Here is a 16,514-nt window from a genome sequence, read left to right as displayed (position 1 = left end):
CTAAGACTAAAGAAAAAACTTGAAATTTTTGGAAGAATGAGTAGATTCTAGGGAGGCATGGCCCAAAGACCTCATAAAGATTCTTAATGGAAATGAATAGCTGAAGAAAACAAAATTGAACTTAAAATCAACGTTTATCCTAAAGTCTCTTTTGGTTTATTATGATCAGTTTCAACTATCTGTGCCTGGCTGTGATTTCTGGTTGGTTTTGGAATGCATGAAATAATTACCAACAAAGATCTTTTAAGTGAAAGATATTTACTGAGAAGAATAGTCTTTTAAACCTTTTAACTCGGGCCTGGGATGTAGCTCAGTGGCGCCGCACTTGCCTGCCAAGGGCAAGGTCCTGAGTTCAATCCCTGTTACGGAGAAAAATAAAATTAAAAGCAAATAAATTTTTTAACAGAATCTTCTTTAATAATTCCAGGTGATCGGGAAAATGGGGAAAAGGTCTGAATGTAATACACTGGAATTTTTCACTATGTGAATAAATAAATAAATTCACATAGTGAATTTTCTCTATGAAGTCATTTTTAAAAAACAGAATGATCTAGGGTCTGGAAAACAAGAACTCAATTGCTTTCTTTAGAATCTCTCATCACTCACCAATCTCCATTCTATTCCCCCCTTTTTTTTGTTTTGTGTGTGTGTGTGTACCGGGGATCGAACACAAGACCTTGTGCTTGCGAGGCAGGCGGCGGCACCACTGAGCTAAATCCCTGGCCCTTTCTTCCCTTTCTTGTTAACCACTTTTTCGGGCAGCACCACTTTTGTCTTTTAAAGATCTTTTGATCCAAGTAGCACAAACAGGCTATCGATTCCACCTTCTACTTTCCTTTCACCGTTTCTGAACTTTCAGTGGATATTTACACCATCACTTATAATGAGGACATCAACCAAACTTAAGACATTGTAAATATCACAGTTACTACAAGGAAATGTTGGTGTTGAACTCAAAGAGGCAATGTATTGATGTGGTTCAGTTGACATGGGATAATGTACAATTTAAAAAAAATTACTTTAGAAGACAATTACTTTTGTGGTGCACACCTGGAATCCCAGAACTCTGGGAGGCTGAAGCAGAAGGATCACAAGTTCAAGACCAGCCTGGGAAATTTAGTGACTCAGAAGTGCTTGTCTCAAAAATAAATAAAAACAGCTGGGATATAGGTGAGTGTGAAAGTGCAGGGGTCAATTCCTACTATGGAGAGAGACAGAGAAAGAGAGAGGGAGAGAAAGAGAGAGAGAGAGAGAGAGAGAGAGAGAGGAAGAAGGAGGAGAAAGAGAGAAGGGAAAGGGGCAGGGCACAGTGAGGTGAGGTGAGGTGAGGTGAGATTACTTTTGAGTCCAGGGAACATAACAAGTTCTGTGAGCTCTACTTCTCTGCAGAGTTTCTTTCTTTCTTGATTTAAAAATCTGAAAATCTTATCTGAAAAAGAATAGTGCTTTAGTAGAGTGAATCAATAGCTTTTTCTCAGAAAATAAAAATCATTTTAGAATGCCCAGTTACCTCTTCTGTTTTCATATTGTTAATATTATAGGACACTGACTAGAAGAAAAATCTTCAGTTACTTCCTAATTAACAATAATAAGAGCTGAATATAGTATTAAATATAAAGCATTTTAATTCTAATATTTTACTGATATAGTATCTGATATGTAAAGAGAATATTTTCTCTCATAATCACATCAATGATTGCTGAATCAGGCCTAAGAATGCCAATGTTAGCTGTGTGGTATTCCGATCACACTGCAAACTAAATCATGACTCAAAATATTGCTTTATTTCTCATTTCTCATGAGAATCAAGGCAACAAAAATAATATCAAATCCAACCCACGTTTCTACTTGAGTGGATAAGATTTGTATTTCTTTCCAGGAAAAATTGTGAGAGATGATAACAAACAGAAAAAATCATACTTGTCAGACAAAATTAAGACATAAGACCAAAATCAGCTCTGTCCGCAGAGCAAACCCTGATGAGCAAAGGCATCTAATTGACCAGAGAGAGTTCTTGAGGCAAGACTCAACTCTTCATTGGAGTATAAAGATTAATTTAGAGAGTACAAACCTAAATAGAATCAGGAGATCCTGAGAAGGATCCCCAGGATTACCTTTTCATAATACCATTCCTCAGATTTGATTTAAAAATTTTCTCCACTCAATAACTCCTCAAAATAAAACTATAAACACAGTTGACTTAGACAGTAGACAATTAATTGAATAAGAACATGGGACTTCAAAGGCAGCACAAACAAATCAAAGCCAAACAACAGAATGTGGGAAACATTCTGAAAGACCCCTCTTGCAATATGCAACTCTTATTTTACATTATCAAGCAGGGAAAGACAAAGGGGTTTCTTGTGGCCTCTTATTGTGAATATGTTAGTAAAAGTTATTATGCCTAATGAATGGTTGTCATAGCCCTCGGGAGGTAGGACTACCAGAAAAGATGTGCTGCTAATTCTCTGTTTGCTCACACTTTCTCCTTCATTTTCGGTTCATCTCTACACTGTTTCATTGGAAGTTCTTCCTATTCAAACTGCATCTCTCAGGATTCTTTGTTAGTTTCTATTTGAGTTCAGCCAAAATGGAACATTAACTGCATATAATCGAGGGGAATGAAACTTGCCACATCTTAGGCAATTACCAAAACCTTTCAGGACTAGCTCTCCCAGTGGGCAGGCCACTTCCAAGGCATTTGCCCTTCAGCCGTACAAGTGCTCAAATCTTCAAGTTGTTGCTCTGTAGGGGGCCCTACCCCCCCCCCCCGCTGGAAATCTTGAGTGCCTTTTACGGACATATCCGGGCCTGCTACAAATCTACCCGGCAACAAGGAAGTAGCCCCAGTACCCTCCTCTTGCTCCTCCCCTCTAGCCCTACGGTATATATGTTGTAACAGCTTCTGCAATAAACGAGACTTGATCAGAAACCTGTCTTGTCTCCATCTCTCGTGTCCCCTGTCCCCTCTCATCCTCGCTCCCCCTCTAGGGTCTCCGTTGACTTACCCGCGGGCCGGGACAAGTGGCGCCCAATGTGGGGCCAGAGAACGGGGGATCCAGTGAAGGACGCTGCTCAGGGGCCCTAAGATTAAGATTGAGGAACAAAGAGCATACTCGACATAGAAGAGGCTTGCGATTGACGTGGACCTGCCGTCTTTTTGCACCTCGGTAAGTTGAGCAGCGATTATGGGACAGGGCATTAGTCAGCACGAACTGTTTGTGCAAGGTCTCAAGAAGACATTACAGGCACGAGGGGTAAAGGTTACAGTCAAACAATTGCTGAAATTTTTTGATTTTATTAAACACCTCTGTCCCTGGTTCCCTGCTGAGGGAACCATTGATGAAGAGAGATGGAAAAAGGTGGGGGAGGCTCTCCAGGATTATTATGCCACTTGCGGACCCGGGAAGGTCCCGATTGCGGCGTTCTCATATTGGAATTTGATTAATGATATTATTTCCCAAAAAGCAAGGGATCCACTGGTAGCTCAGGCTATACAGGTTGGGGAGGTAGCCCTCCGTAGTGGTGAGGAGCTGACACCCGCTGGTGACACTGACGCAGTTCCCCGGGACGCCAATATGGCGCCGGGACCCAGGCCAGTTAAGGCCACGCCTTCCTCGCCAGACGAGGAAGAGGACTTGATGTCCTTTGACAGTGATGATGATCCCGCCCCCGACGGACATAACGTTCCCTCGGACCAATCCCAAACGGCCGCGATCCCTGCCAAGCCCTATAAGGCAAAGCCTTGCCGGACCCCCGCTTCCTCTTCCTCCATCACTGCCTCTAAGGCAACCCCACCCTCGCGGGAGGTTCCGCCCCTATATCCCTCCCTTCAAGCCTATCGCTGCTTGCCTCCGCCCCCAGATCCACCCCAAAAGGACTCCGGAACTGACGAGTCTGCGGGGGAAGCATTGCGGGGCGGCTCTGGGTGCCCCCCTCCTTATATCCGTCCAGGCCCCAGCACTCCCGCTTTGGCCTATCCTGTTGTTGATCCCCAAAAGGAACTCCGGGACAAAATAGACTTTCTAAAAGAACAGATAAGGTTAGAAAAGGAACATCAAGAACTTATTACCCAGCTTGAGGGCTTAAGAACAGGCAAGGCTCATGGAAATGTCCCTAGAGAGGACACCCATAAGCCACGACCCCCCATTAGAGGGGCGGCCCCCAGGGTGCCGTCCGGGTCAAGGGTACCCCTAGAACTTGAGCCCGTGGAAGCCTTCCCTGTCACTGAGACTGTTGACGCACAGGGTCAGGCATGGAGACACCATGGCGGCTTTGATTTTAAGGTTATTAAAGAGCTTAAAACGGCTGCGGCTCAGTACGGGGCCACTGCACCTTACACCATGGCTATTCTAGAATCGGTGGCAGAAAATTGGCTCACCCCAATTGATTGGCAGACTCTGGCCCGTGCCACCCTTGCAGGAGGTGACTACTTATTATGGAAATCTGAGTATGTTGAGAATTGTCGAGAGACCGCTAGACGCAATGCTCAGGCGGGGAATGGTTGGGTGCTTGACATGCTTCTTGGGGAGGGGGCCTACGCCGCTAACGACCAGCAAATGCAATTTGACGTGGGGTTGTATGCCCAGATTCAGACCGCAGCCACTAGGGCCTGGAGGAAACTCCCTTCCAAAGGAGACGTGAGTGCCTCCCTCACTAATATCCGGCAGGGGCCGGACGAGCCGTTTGCGGACTTTGTCCACCGCCTTCTCACGGCGGCAGGCCGGATTTTTGGGAGCGCGGAGACAGGGACAGATTTTGTTAAACAGCTTGCTTTTGAGAACGCCAATGCCGCCTGTCAGGCCGCTATCCGCCCCTATAAAAAGAAAACTGACCTTTCTGGCTACATTCGCCTTTGTTCTGAGATTGGGGCCGCCTACCAACAGGGCCTTGCCATGGCGGCCGCCATGCAAGGCTTCACAGTCAAACAATTCTTACAACGCCAAGTCGGCAATAAATGCTTCCGGTGTGGGGCCATCGGCCATTTTGCTAGAGAATGCCCGACCACTAAAATGCAGGGCCCCAACGCTCCGCCCCCAGGGCCCTGCCCCCGATGCAATCGGGGGAGGCATTGGGCGAGTGAGTGCCGATCCAAGACTGATGCCCAGGGTCGACCCCTCCCCCCTCTCCAGGGTTTGAATTCGGGAAACGGGAAAGGGGGCCAGCCCCGGGCCCCCAATTCCAAACAAATTTACGGGGCGCTCAATTTTGCTCCAATAAACAGCAATCCATTTCAGACCTCGTCAGAGCCACAAAAGGAAGTGCCGGATTGGACCTCAGTGCCACCACCCACACAGTATTAACCCCAGAAATGGGAGTTCAGGCCCTTGCTACGGGAGTCTTTGGACCCTTACCTAAGGAGACCTTTGGCCTCGTAATAGGCCGAAGCAGCAGTACCATGAATGGACTGCTGGTTTACCCAGGAGTGATTGATAGTGATTACTCTGGGGAAATTAAAGTTATGGTTTCTTCCCCCAAAGTTATTAATACCATTCAATCAGACCAAAGGTTTGCCCAATTGTTACTCCTTCCCCTTCTCTCCACCTCTAATAAGGCTCTTAAAAACGCCCGAGGCAGCCAGGGTTTCGGCTCATCTGATGTCTACTGGTCGGAGGTACTTTCAGCACAAAAGCCTCTCATGACCTTGTGGTTAGATGGGAGACAGTTTTCTGGGTTGGTCGACACTGGTGCCGATGTAACTATCATAAAGGGAGAGGATTGGCCTCAGGCGTGGCCATTGAAGGACACCCTCACCCATCTCAAGGGTATAGGGCAGAGTCAAAATCCTAAACAAAGTGCCAAAGATCTGACCTGGAGGGACCAAGATGGTAATCAGGGCACCATTCAACCTTATATCATCTCAGGGTTACCCATTAATTTATGGGGGAGAGACCTATTATCACAAATGGGGATAATTATTTCCAGCCCCAATGAAATTGTCACTATGCAGATGTTTAAAAATGGGTACATTCCAGGAACAGGGCTGGGAAAACACCCTACTAGCCTTACTCACCCCATTGAGCCTGTCCCTCGGCCCCCTCGAGCAGGGTTGGGCCATTTTCCATAGGGGTCGCTGACACTCCTGCGGTCCATGCTGAAAAGATCACCTGGCTCTCGGATGATCCAGTGTGGGTCGATCAGTGGCCCCTCTCCAAGGAGAAGTTGTTAGCAGCTCAACAGCTGGTGCAGGAGCAGCTTCATGCTGGCCATATCATTCCTAGCCACTCCCCTTGGAATACTCCCATTTTTGTCATTAAAAAACGGTCGGGAAAATGGAGGCTCTTGCAAGATCTCAGAGCAGTTAATAAAACTATGGTACTCATGGGAGCTTTACAACCCGGTCTTCCCTCACCGGTAGCCATCCCCCTTGGATATTATAAGGTTATTATTGATTTAAAGGATTGTTTTTTCACCATTCCCTTACATCCTGCAGATCAAAAACGCTTCGCTTTTAGCCTCCCGGTGACCAATTTCTGCGCCCCAATGCAGCGCTTTCAATGGCTAGTGCTACCCCAAGGCATGGCCAATAGTCCCACCCTGTGCCAGTCATTTGTAGCCACAGCACTTCAATCCACCCGAGACAATTGGCCTCAAATGTATATTATCCATTACATGGATGATATTCTCGTGGCGGGACAATTGGGAAGTGAGGTTTTGGCTTGTTATGCTGACCTTCGGCGGGCCCTTGAATCTTGTGGCCTCCAGATTGCCCCTGATAAGGTTCAACTAAAAGACCCTTACAGTTACCTCGGATTTCAGATGAAGGGACGTCATATTTCCTCCCAGAAGCTCACCTTGCGGCTGGACGGTCTTAAAACTCTGAATGACTTCCAAAAACTGCTCGGGGATATTAATTGGCTTATGCCCTATTTAAAGCTCACTAAACATGACCTGAAGCCTCTCTATGATACCCTGCAAGGTGATAGCCACCCCACTTCGCCTCGGGAGCTCACTGCTGAGGGGCGCAAAGCCATTAGCACGGTAGAACAAGCCATTCAAAATCAGACAATTACCTTTGTAGATTATAACTCTCCTTTACAATATATCGTTTGCAGAACCTCTCTCTCCCCCACCGCTGTCTTTTGGCAAACCGCTCCCCTTTTATGGGTTCATCTCCCAGTTTCCCCTAAGCGGGCCTTTTACCCTTATTATGTTGCAGTTGCAGACCTGATTGTTCTAGGTAGAGACCATGGAAAGATGTACTTTGGAAAGGAACCTGATGTCATTATCCAACCCTACCTTAAAGATCAAATCGATTGGCTTATGCAGACTACCGATTCCTGGCCAATTGCTCTCGCTTCTTATTCAGGATTATTGGACAATCACTATCCTCCCAACAAACTCATTGACTTTGCTAACAGACATGACTTCATTTTCCCAAAGGTCACTTCCTGTTCTCCTCTGCCAGAAGCCCTATCCGTTTTTACAGATGGTTCTTCCACTGGGATGGCTGCCTATGTGTGGGACGATAACATTGCCCAGTTCCAAACCGCCCACTCTTCGGCCCAATTAACCGAGCTGCAGGCAGTTATAGCGGTCTTTTCTACATTCCCTGCCCGAGCTTTTAATCTTTTTACTGACAGTGCTTATATTGCTCAATCTGTCCCCTTATTGGAAACATGTGGATTGATCAAACTTGCTTCTCAGACTGGTGGTCTCTTCCTCCAATTACAAGATTTAATCAGAAAGAGATCCGAATCCTTTTTCATTGGACACCTTCGTGCCCACTCTAACTTACCTGGCCCACTCACACAGGGCAACCGCTTAGCAGACCTAGCTACAAGACCTCAAGTTTTGGCCTGTTCAATAAATACTGATGCCCCCATTCCAATTGACCAGGCACAAAAGGCACACCAACTGCATCATCTTAATGCTCACACGCTTCGCCTTATGTATAAGCTTACTAGAGAACAAGCTAGACAAATTGTTAAGGCTTGCCCTACGTGCACTCTACACCTTCCTACACCTCATCTGGGAGTTAATCCTCGTGGCTTGATTCCAAATGCCCTCTGGCAAATGGACATCACGCATTACCCTGAATTTGGAAATCTTAAATATATACATGTCAACATTGATACCTATAGTGGATTCATATTTGCCACCCTGCAGTCCGGGGAAGCTACTAAACATGTCATCGCTCATCTCCTCATTGCCTTCTCAGTACTTGGATGTCCACAACAAATTAAAACAGACAATGGTCCCGGCTATACCAGCTCTGGCTTCTCCAACTTTTGCAAACAATTTGAAATAACACATATAACGGGAATCCCATATAATCCTCAAGGACAAGGCATTATAGAAAGGGCTAATCTCACACTCAAAATTACTTTAGACAAAATAAAAAAGGGGGAATGGTACCCTACCAAGGGGTCTCCTAGAAACCTGATATCACATGCACTATTTATTCTTAACTTCTTAAATTTGGATGCCAAAGGTTCATCTGCAGCCAATCGTTTCTGGCAACCAGAGACGCAACGACAATTTGCCTCGGTGATGTGGAAAGACCCCCTGGACCACTCATGGCACGGGCCCGATCCTGTACTTATCTGGGGCCGAGGATCGGTGTGTATTTACTCCAAGGAAATGAAGTCAGCCAGATGGCTCCCAGAACGCCTAGTAAAACAAGTTGATGGGCGTGCTGATGATGCCAATGACCTGACGTTGTCCAATCCTGATCAGTTAACAATGGCGCCCACAATTTCAATTTAAAATGAGCAAGGATATAATTCAGCTTATCTAGTAATGTTTGGGTGCACCCTGATGTTCTACACCGTCTTACATGTTTGTCTAGTGTTTGTTGTTTGTGGTCATGTAATTGAGCTCAAAATGTTCTTTTCTCTTTAAGGGATATTCACCCATTGTTACATTGATGATGTTATTTTGTTAAAGATATGCTTTTCTCTTGGATCAAGGTATCACTGGAATTTATTAGATTAAAGTGATTTTTAGATGGGAACTCCCTTTGATGAATATAGAAGTGGCCACCCAGAAAATATTGTTCTGGTCTTAATTCCTCAAAGGGACTCCTTAGTGAAATTTATATCATGTGATCTTAGGGAACATCGTCATCATTTAAAGTTTGGACCTCCGGCGCACAATGAAGAGGGAACTCATGAAGGACATCTGGCTGAATGAACGATCCGAAAACAAGAATAGGATGAGCTGGAAATGCCTAGTTCCCCTGATGTTGCTGACCAGGGTATGGGTGGTGTCGCCTTCAGAAGGGTTAGACCACATGAAAAATATATGGATTCAGTTGGCAGGCTCGCTCAACTTGTCTGAGTTTTGTCTAAGTGCTGATGTAAACTTTCATTATATGTTGGGAAGTTGCCTCGTTCCTGTATGTACCCCATTGGAATCATTGCGGCCTTATACTCTGTTTAAAGATATCCCAGGAAAAAATCTCACATATGCAGATAGTTACAATTGGGGATCTGCTACTTGTCGCAGGCCCAAGAATGCTGTCAAATTATATTCACCTAAGGTAATTATGTCTAATAAGACCGAATGTGCTGTATACAGAAATTGTACAACTAAATGTCTGCAAGTTAAACGTTTGGAAAACATGTCCTGCCGTGTTGAACAAGAAATTATGTATAGTAATTGCCATGTCTCTTTGCCAATGGGTTGGTTTTACACTTGTGAAAGGGAAACTTTTAATTACATTCCGGCCAACTTGAGTGACACTCGTTGTTGCTTGAGTCGGTTGGCTGTGATATTACCAGACAGAACTGATTTGATTGTACCTAATCGAATTAGACGGTGGTCGCCGTATACCGCCCCGGGATGTAATGATGATGTGGGTCTATTGACTGATGCAGAAGTGTTAGTCATGATAGGGTCTTTTGTTGCTCTGCCGTCCATCGGGGTGCACGCGGAAGCGGCAGTACGAAGATTAGCCTGTAAAGTGGTAAAAGGATTGAATGCCACCTCCACCGCCCTGGCGTTGATTAATCAAGAATTACAGGAACAAAGACAAGCTATTTTGGATAATCGAGCAGCAATAGATTATTTGTTGCTTTTTCATCACCAGGGCTGTGAAAAAATAAAAAATATGTGTTGTTTTAATTTGACTGACAATGGAGAAAAAATCGATGACACAATAAAACAATTGAAAGACCTGGCTAATAAGGTGCACAATGAGGATGGCGGAGACCTATTTAAATGGTTGACCTCATGGCTACCCAACCTACAATGGGTAAAACAATTGTTTCTTGCCATTGCAATTGTATGTGTTTGTCTGTTATTGTCATGCTGCTGCATACAATGGATACCAATGCTTATACGTAGAAATCGCTTTGATTTTTAGATAAAAGGTTCAGGCTGATATGATTTAAAAGCCTTGTATTCCCCTTTGTATTTTAACCTATGTTAATCTTAGTAACTAAAATGTCCTCGGATAGTTCTGATTTTGTAAGGTTGTGATTTCCCCTGGAGCTATAGTGGAGACAAAGATGTACGTCAAAATCAGCGGTAAATTACTGTCAGGATGTTGGCTGGACATGCGCTACATGGGCCGATTCCATCTCTGCCACGGCGTAAAATTCTCGCCCCACCTGGTGAGCGGGCTGGCAAGCCAATGACGGGCAACTGAGCAAGCGTGCCATGCAATGAGAGAGCCCTCGTGTGCCGCCTAAGACAGGTGCCAGAGCCTTGATTCTCTGGTTAACCGATGACGGGTAAGGTGCACGGTGCAGACACGTATGTTGCTCTGACCCAAGACAGGCTCAGCCCCCGCAGGCTTGATTCTCCTGACGCTTTTCTAAAAAATAATTTTAAAAGGGAGGACCTGTAGGGGGCCCTACCCCCCCCCCCGCTGGAAATCTTGAGTGCCTTTTACGGACATATCCGGGCCTGCTACAAATCTACCCGGCAACAAGGAAGTAGCCCCAGTACCCTCCTCTTGCTCCTCCCCTCTAGCCCTACGGTATATATGTTGTAACAGCTTCTGCAATAAACGAGACTTGATCAGAAACCTGTCTTGTCTCCATCTCTCGTGTCCCCTGTCCCCTCTCATCCTCGCTCCCCCTCTAGGGTCTCCGTTGACTTACCCGCGGGCCGGGACATTGCTCCTCTATGATTACCAGTCTCTGTTCCTTTTTCCTTAACCTGCAATCTCTTTAATATCTCTTTAAGTAAAATTTGTTTGACTAAACTATTTGGAGTTAATCCCATTTCCTGTACCTGACTGATAAACAAGGAACAGACATAGAACAAAACCCAATAACAAAAAAGATATTTTTATGGGACTGAAAAAAAAGAATGTAATTAGATTTTTCTCCAAGCACGTTCAAAGGAAAGCAAATTTCAATACATTGGTAAATGATAATTTGTGTGTGTGTGTGTGTGTGTGTGTGTGTGTGTATGTTGTGCTAGAAGGGGAAACCTATTCTTTGTATAATTCTATGAAATGTTAGAAATGTTACATATTTTTGTTTTCTATAACTGAGTTTTTATGACGTTAATATTCTCTGTCAGTTATTAAGAAGGATTTGTATATCTAGCACTTACCAAGCACATTTCAACACAAATCCTATTATTCCCGGAGGACATTCTGAGACCAGTGATTGCCTAACAGTATTAGGGAAAGCTCTAGATGAGTTTCCTGGGGATAGTTTCCAACTATCTTTTATTCATAGCTTGAGTAGTTTTGTGAATTGAACATTTTCCAAGAGTGCTCTCTTAGATTTCCTTCAAGAATTCACTGTGAGCCTCCTCAGGCAGAGGTATAAAGGGTTTTTGTTGTTTTCAGGAGTAAAGATCCGAGTCTCAAACAAATGACAAGATAGACCCCAAAATAATTAATATATGCTAAGTGTTGCAGTTTGAAGATGTCAACAAAACAATGAGATAAAGGAGCTTTGTCTAGGAGAGGTTAATCGGCCTCCTACCTTGGAAAAAAGTGAAAAGATCTGATAGAAACAACCACACTGTAGGATTATACAGTGATTTGGATTTCTGGCCTATCTTAGTTACTAGTTTCTAAACTCAAAGGTTATTGGCTTTGAAGTTCTGGTTCACAACCTGAAAGTCACAAGCAATCTGGGAATGAAAAAAAAAATAAATTTATTGAAATTATTTATAAATATTTTTTTCAAATGGACTTCAATTACTTGTATATATTGGCCAGTTTAATTTACGCCAGGAGAAATGTTTACTTTGGAAGCGAAAGCACAAGTGTAAGTTACTTGATGGTATGAACTTGTAACAAGGGGACTTACATGAAACAGCTTGGTGGCTAGAGTATGCATCTCCAAAACACAGACACATGCACCCCTACAGTCACTTTTCTTGCTCACAGATAGGAAGAAAGGGGCCAGGGATTTAGCTCAGTGGTTTCACTGCCTGCTGCGCAAGTTCAAGGACCCAAGTTTGATCCCTGGTACAAAAAAAAAAAAAATCAGAGGAAGAATGACATTTTCTGATATTTGTCTATAATGTCTTTTTATGCCTCTGTAATAAATAATTCTGGTTTGTATTGAAATACTTTTGGGGGACAAATATCCTTCATCTTTTTCTGCTGTCAAGCAATTGTAGTTAATGTCCAGTCAAAGAGAAAAAAAATCTGCCAGGTTTATAATCTTATTGGATTTTCTGACAAAGGTTGTGGCTTGTAGTAGACGCTTAATGGCCGGTAAGCACTAGCTTTTTCACATAATAGTTCATACAATCTGTTTAATGGACAAGATTTTGAGATAATATCTGTATCCTAAATATGAAAAATCATATGTTTTTTCTCTAACCCCATATACCAATTCTGCAGTTTAAATCATATATTATTTCCCTATCTTCACATTATTGATCTCTAATTGCCCCAACCATAATGTACAGTAAATATTCTTCAGGTGACTTAGAGATCCAGTGCTTTATACTAAAGGAAGAGATTCTAAATCAGTCACAGAGAATATGTAACCAAATTAATTGAATTCTTTCATATAGTAAACAGAGAAATACATGGCTTCTAAAATATTCCTGTACACATAATATTCAGTCTACAGATATTTCTTGAGGATAAAGAAACAGAAACATTGAGCAAAAAGGAAAAAATCCATAGGGAGAAGTTCGTAACATGCAAAAGAGTTTGTCACTTGAAAAGAATGCTTAATGTTCATCGAAGGAGAGATATTTAATGAAATATAATCTTGTACTTCTCCCAATTATTGTCAGACTCATATGGAGTGCAGTGAATATAATAGAACATAATTTATGAGAAAAACATATCAAGAATTTGATGAGATATAATTATTAACTCTAAAATTGTTGTACAGCTTTCTTGAGGCTTAATTGACATATAAAAATTACACAAATATTTAAGATGTATACCTTGATGTTTTGATACATGTATACATTGTGAAATATCACCAAAATTAATCAAACTAACATTGCCATCACCTCACATTGTTACTATATTTTTTGTAGTAGTAAAATCATTTTGAAATGCAAATCACACCAAATGGACTTACTCCATCAAACCATATATTGGATAAACTAATGAGGAAGCTGCAATTTCTAATAGTCTGTGTTATATTCTAGTATATAATTTGGAATCATGGATTATAATACCTTTCACTCAGGTTTTTCAAGCAGCCTATAAAAAGAAGGGGATCCATGTTGCATTAATAATTACATTTCACACCCTATATAGATAGCTCTCAATCTCCCTCTGCTTCTTAATATTATTGAATCGCCCTTAGCAGCTAACAGTTTGATTTTTGGTTTTGTCCTTAAATAAGATAAATGTTTCTGACATATATAAATCACCACTGCTAAAGGGTTTCAGATCATGGGATTATTTTGGTATGTATGTAAAACTGGACATTTGGATTTATACTGGAAATGTCACAAAATGTGTTGTAATCATGAACTGTTTTTTTTCTTTTTCTTTTTGAGACAGGGTCTCAGTATGTAGTTCAGGATGGCCTTGAAGTCACTATGTAGCCCAGGCTAGGCTCGAACTCAGAGCGATCCTCCTGCCTCAGCCTCCAGAGTACTGAGATTACAGGCGTGCACCACCAAGCCAGGAGAACATTCACTGTTTCTAGAGTGGCATTTAACTGTTTCTCTGTTTTCAAGTGGTCTCGCGTCTGGTGGTCGGCAGGACTGTGTGGAACAACCTGTTGTCTCTAAGCCCCCTCAAGCAGAAGCCAACTTGCAAAGAGGCAGAATCAAGAAACCTAAGCTGCCTACACAATGCTCACTCTTCCAGATACTTACCGGATGATCCCTTTCAATTCTGAGGACATTAGGCCAAGATCTCAAGGGAAACGAGTTACTGTCGCCCTTCTCCCAATGTGGAAGGCACGATGACCTTCAAGGTATTATACTTGACCTACCATAACTCTTCCAACACCCTGCAGCGTATTTTCAAAAAGTGTGGGCACACTGGCAATGTGTAACAGCCCACAAGATCGCTTCACTAATGAGTACAGTGGCGCTGGGGATTTAGCTCTGTGGAGCCTCGCCTGCCTGGCAAGCGCAAGATCCTGCGTTAGATCCCTGGTACAAAATAAAAAAGAGTGCTGCAGTTGCGGGACTCTAAGATCTTCCCTCACATTCCCACTATCGCTGCCACTGGGGGCAATACCGGTCCCAGGTATGAGAGAGACAACTAAGCTCTGAGGCCACAGCTGACATCCAAGGCAAAGCAGTGATTCCAGAAGGCGATGCCAATCTCTTTCCAGAGCAGATCTGGAAGCCTGGTGTTGCTCATTTTGTGAAATGTTTTCTCACACTTTAGCACTTGTTTTGCACCTTGCCTCTGGTAGTAAATTTCATTTTACAGAGCATTGGTTGCTTTGATTTGAATAACAATATTAGAATACCTTAGACATTAATATGGTGAAAGACTTCAATTTTCATTATTGGTTTAAATATTTGAAGAAAAATTTCATCTTCTTTGGAATGTAAACCATTTTGGTTTACATGTCAGCAGATTATGAGTTTTTGGTCTCTTCATATGCAAAGACATTACTCAACACCATTTTGTGATTACTGATTCTTTACTGCCTTCATTATTTAAAATTAAAAACCTATGAAAATTAGTGTAAACTTGTTTACATGTGCTGTTTATCTTTTGATCTAAATGTTAATCCAAACATGCATTTATGTGAAGATATGTCTGTCAGGTGATAAGAAATGATTTTAAAGGATTATTTATGAAATACAATTTTAATCTCGTGCATTTCTGTATACCAGGCACAGTTGTGTAGAAGTTGAATAATCTTAGGCCCCTGTTAAGATGGTATTTTGCAGTGTAGAATGTGTAGCTATTTCGTATTTTCTCCTGGTTATTCCTATGTAACATTGACATGTTGTACAGAAATAAATGACTGCCCAGTTTATTAAAAACTTTGACAACTGGACTTCTAGTCACCAGGCCTTACATAAATATAAACATTACATATAGTTAGGAAATCTAATGGTTGGTAAATGCACCTTTATTTTTTTCTGTGACCTCCAAACTGGTAAATCTGTTTGCCATCATTTATGAACTTAAATATGCAAAATGTTAGGAAAGCAAATGATTTGTAATTTTGTAAGTACTGGCAACATGCTAGTTTTATCGCTTATGGGTACTCTATACTGTAACAACTTTGTGAGGTTTCATTAGAACATTTCTCTTGGTGTTTTAAAAAAATAAAAATTGAAAGCTCTCTGTAATTACATTCTTATTTATTAAATTGTGAAACAAAAAAACCTTGAGGTTAACACACATGTGGTTTTATAAACAATAAAGTATCAAGACAACAGAGTATCAACCTTCTGAGATCCAAGGTGTAAATAATTTAACTTAGCAAGCTACAGTGTCTCACATCTGCTACTACCTTGTGACTTTGTTCCCCACAGTTGTCATGATTTTCCCCTGGCTCCACCCTGAGTCTTCCTGAATTGTCTTCCATGGCTCAATACACCTTTTCAATTTACTAGGTTTGAATTAATAATCTTGAAGATAGTTGTGCCTGGCTTGATTTGGGGTTTGAAACTGCTGTCCTATCCCCTTGCTTCTTTTTGCCTGGCATTAACTCTAGTTCAACTCAGCTTTTCCTCTTTACTTCATGGTTGCCAATTTGGCACCTTCGTTCAGGCATTATTTTCAATTCCCACTGTCCAATTCCCTTTGAGCAACTGGTGAAATCAGACTTTGACAAGTATATTCCACCCTCTCTTATTGCAGATTTGAAGTCTAGAGGGATTAATTGACTGGACAGTTACTGGTACACTGCATCTGGAGACTCTTAATTCTCAACCCAAGTATTTTTCCTATATACCACCTTACCTCAGTCTGTTGCCTTTCAATACTTTGAATTGTAATGGTGTTTGAGAACAAATATTGAAAACAAAACTTTAAAATAGACAATATATGTAATGCTGTAGGGCCTCAAGTTTTGAAATCTCAAAGCTTCAGTGAAAATAAATCTTTTATTATTACTAGCCAGAAACTACACTAAAGTCAGTGGTTATTAACCTAGCCAAGCATCTGTTCGAACTTTCTTAAACACACACACCATACATAT

General features: G+C 42.3%; 1 protein-coding gene across 1 annotated transcript; it reads left to right on the top strand.

Moving 5' to 3' along the window:
• The first annotated feature begins 2,841 nt into the window (after positions 1-2,841).
• On the top strand, positions 2,842-10,975 carry LOC147824353 (uncharacterized). Its single transcript, XM_087189886.1, has 2 exons — positions 2,842-3,170; positions 9,057-10,975. The coding sequence occupies exon 2, from the start codon at positions 9,098-9,100 to the stop codon at positions 10,307-10,309; it is 1,212 nt and encodes a 403-aa protein (XP_087046012.1). The 5' UTR covers positions 2,842-3,170; positions 9,057-9,097; the 3' UTR covers positions 10,310-10,975.
• The last annotated feature ends 5,539 nt before the right edge of the window (positions 10,976-16,514 follow it).

The sequence above is a fragment of the Heterocephalus glaber genome, unplaced genomic scaffold, assembly GCF_053883595.1.
Source record: "Heterocephalus glaber isolate CG9 unplaced genomic scaffold, H.glaber_assembly_v1.0 deba00001547, whole genome shotgun sequence".
In the NCBI taxonomy this organism is placed as follows: Eukaryota; Metazoa; Chordata; class Mammalia; order Rodentia; family Bathyergidae; genus Heterocephalus; species Heterocephalus glaber.
The sequence above is the reverse complement of the archived record's forward strand: the minus strand, read 5'-3'. Positions and strand labels throughout refer to the sequence as shown.

Coding starts and splice junctions, on each gene's coding strand:
- LOC147824353 (XM_087189886.1), top strand. CDS start 9,098: ATGAAGAGGGAACTCATGAAGGACATCTGGCTGAATGAACGATCCGAA.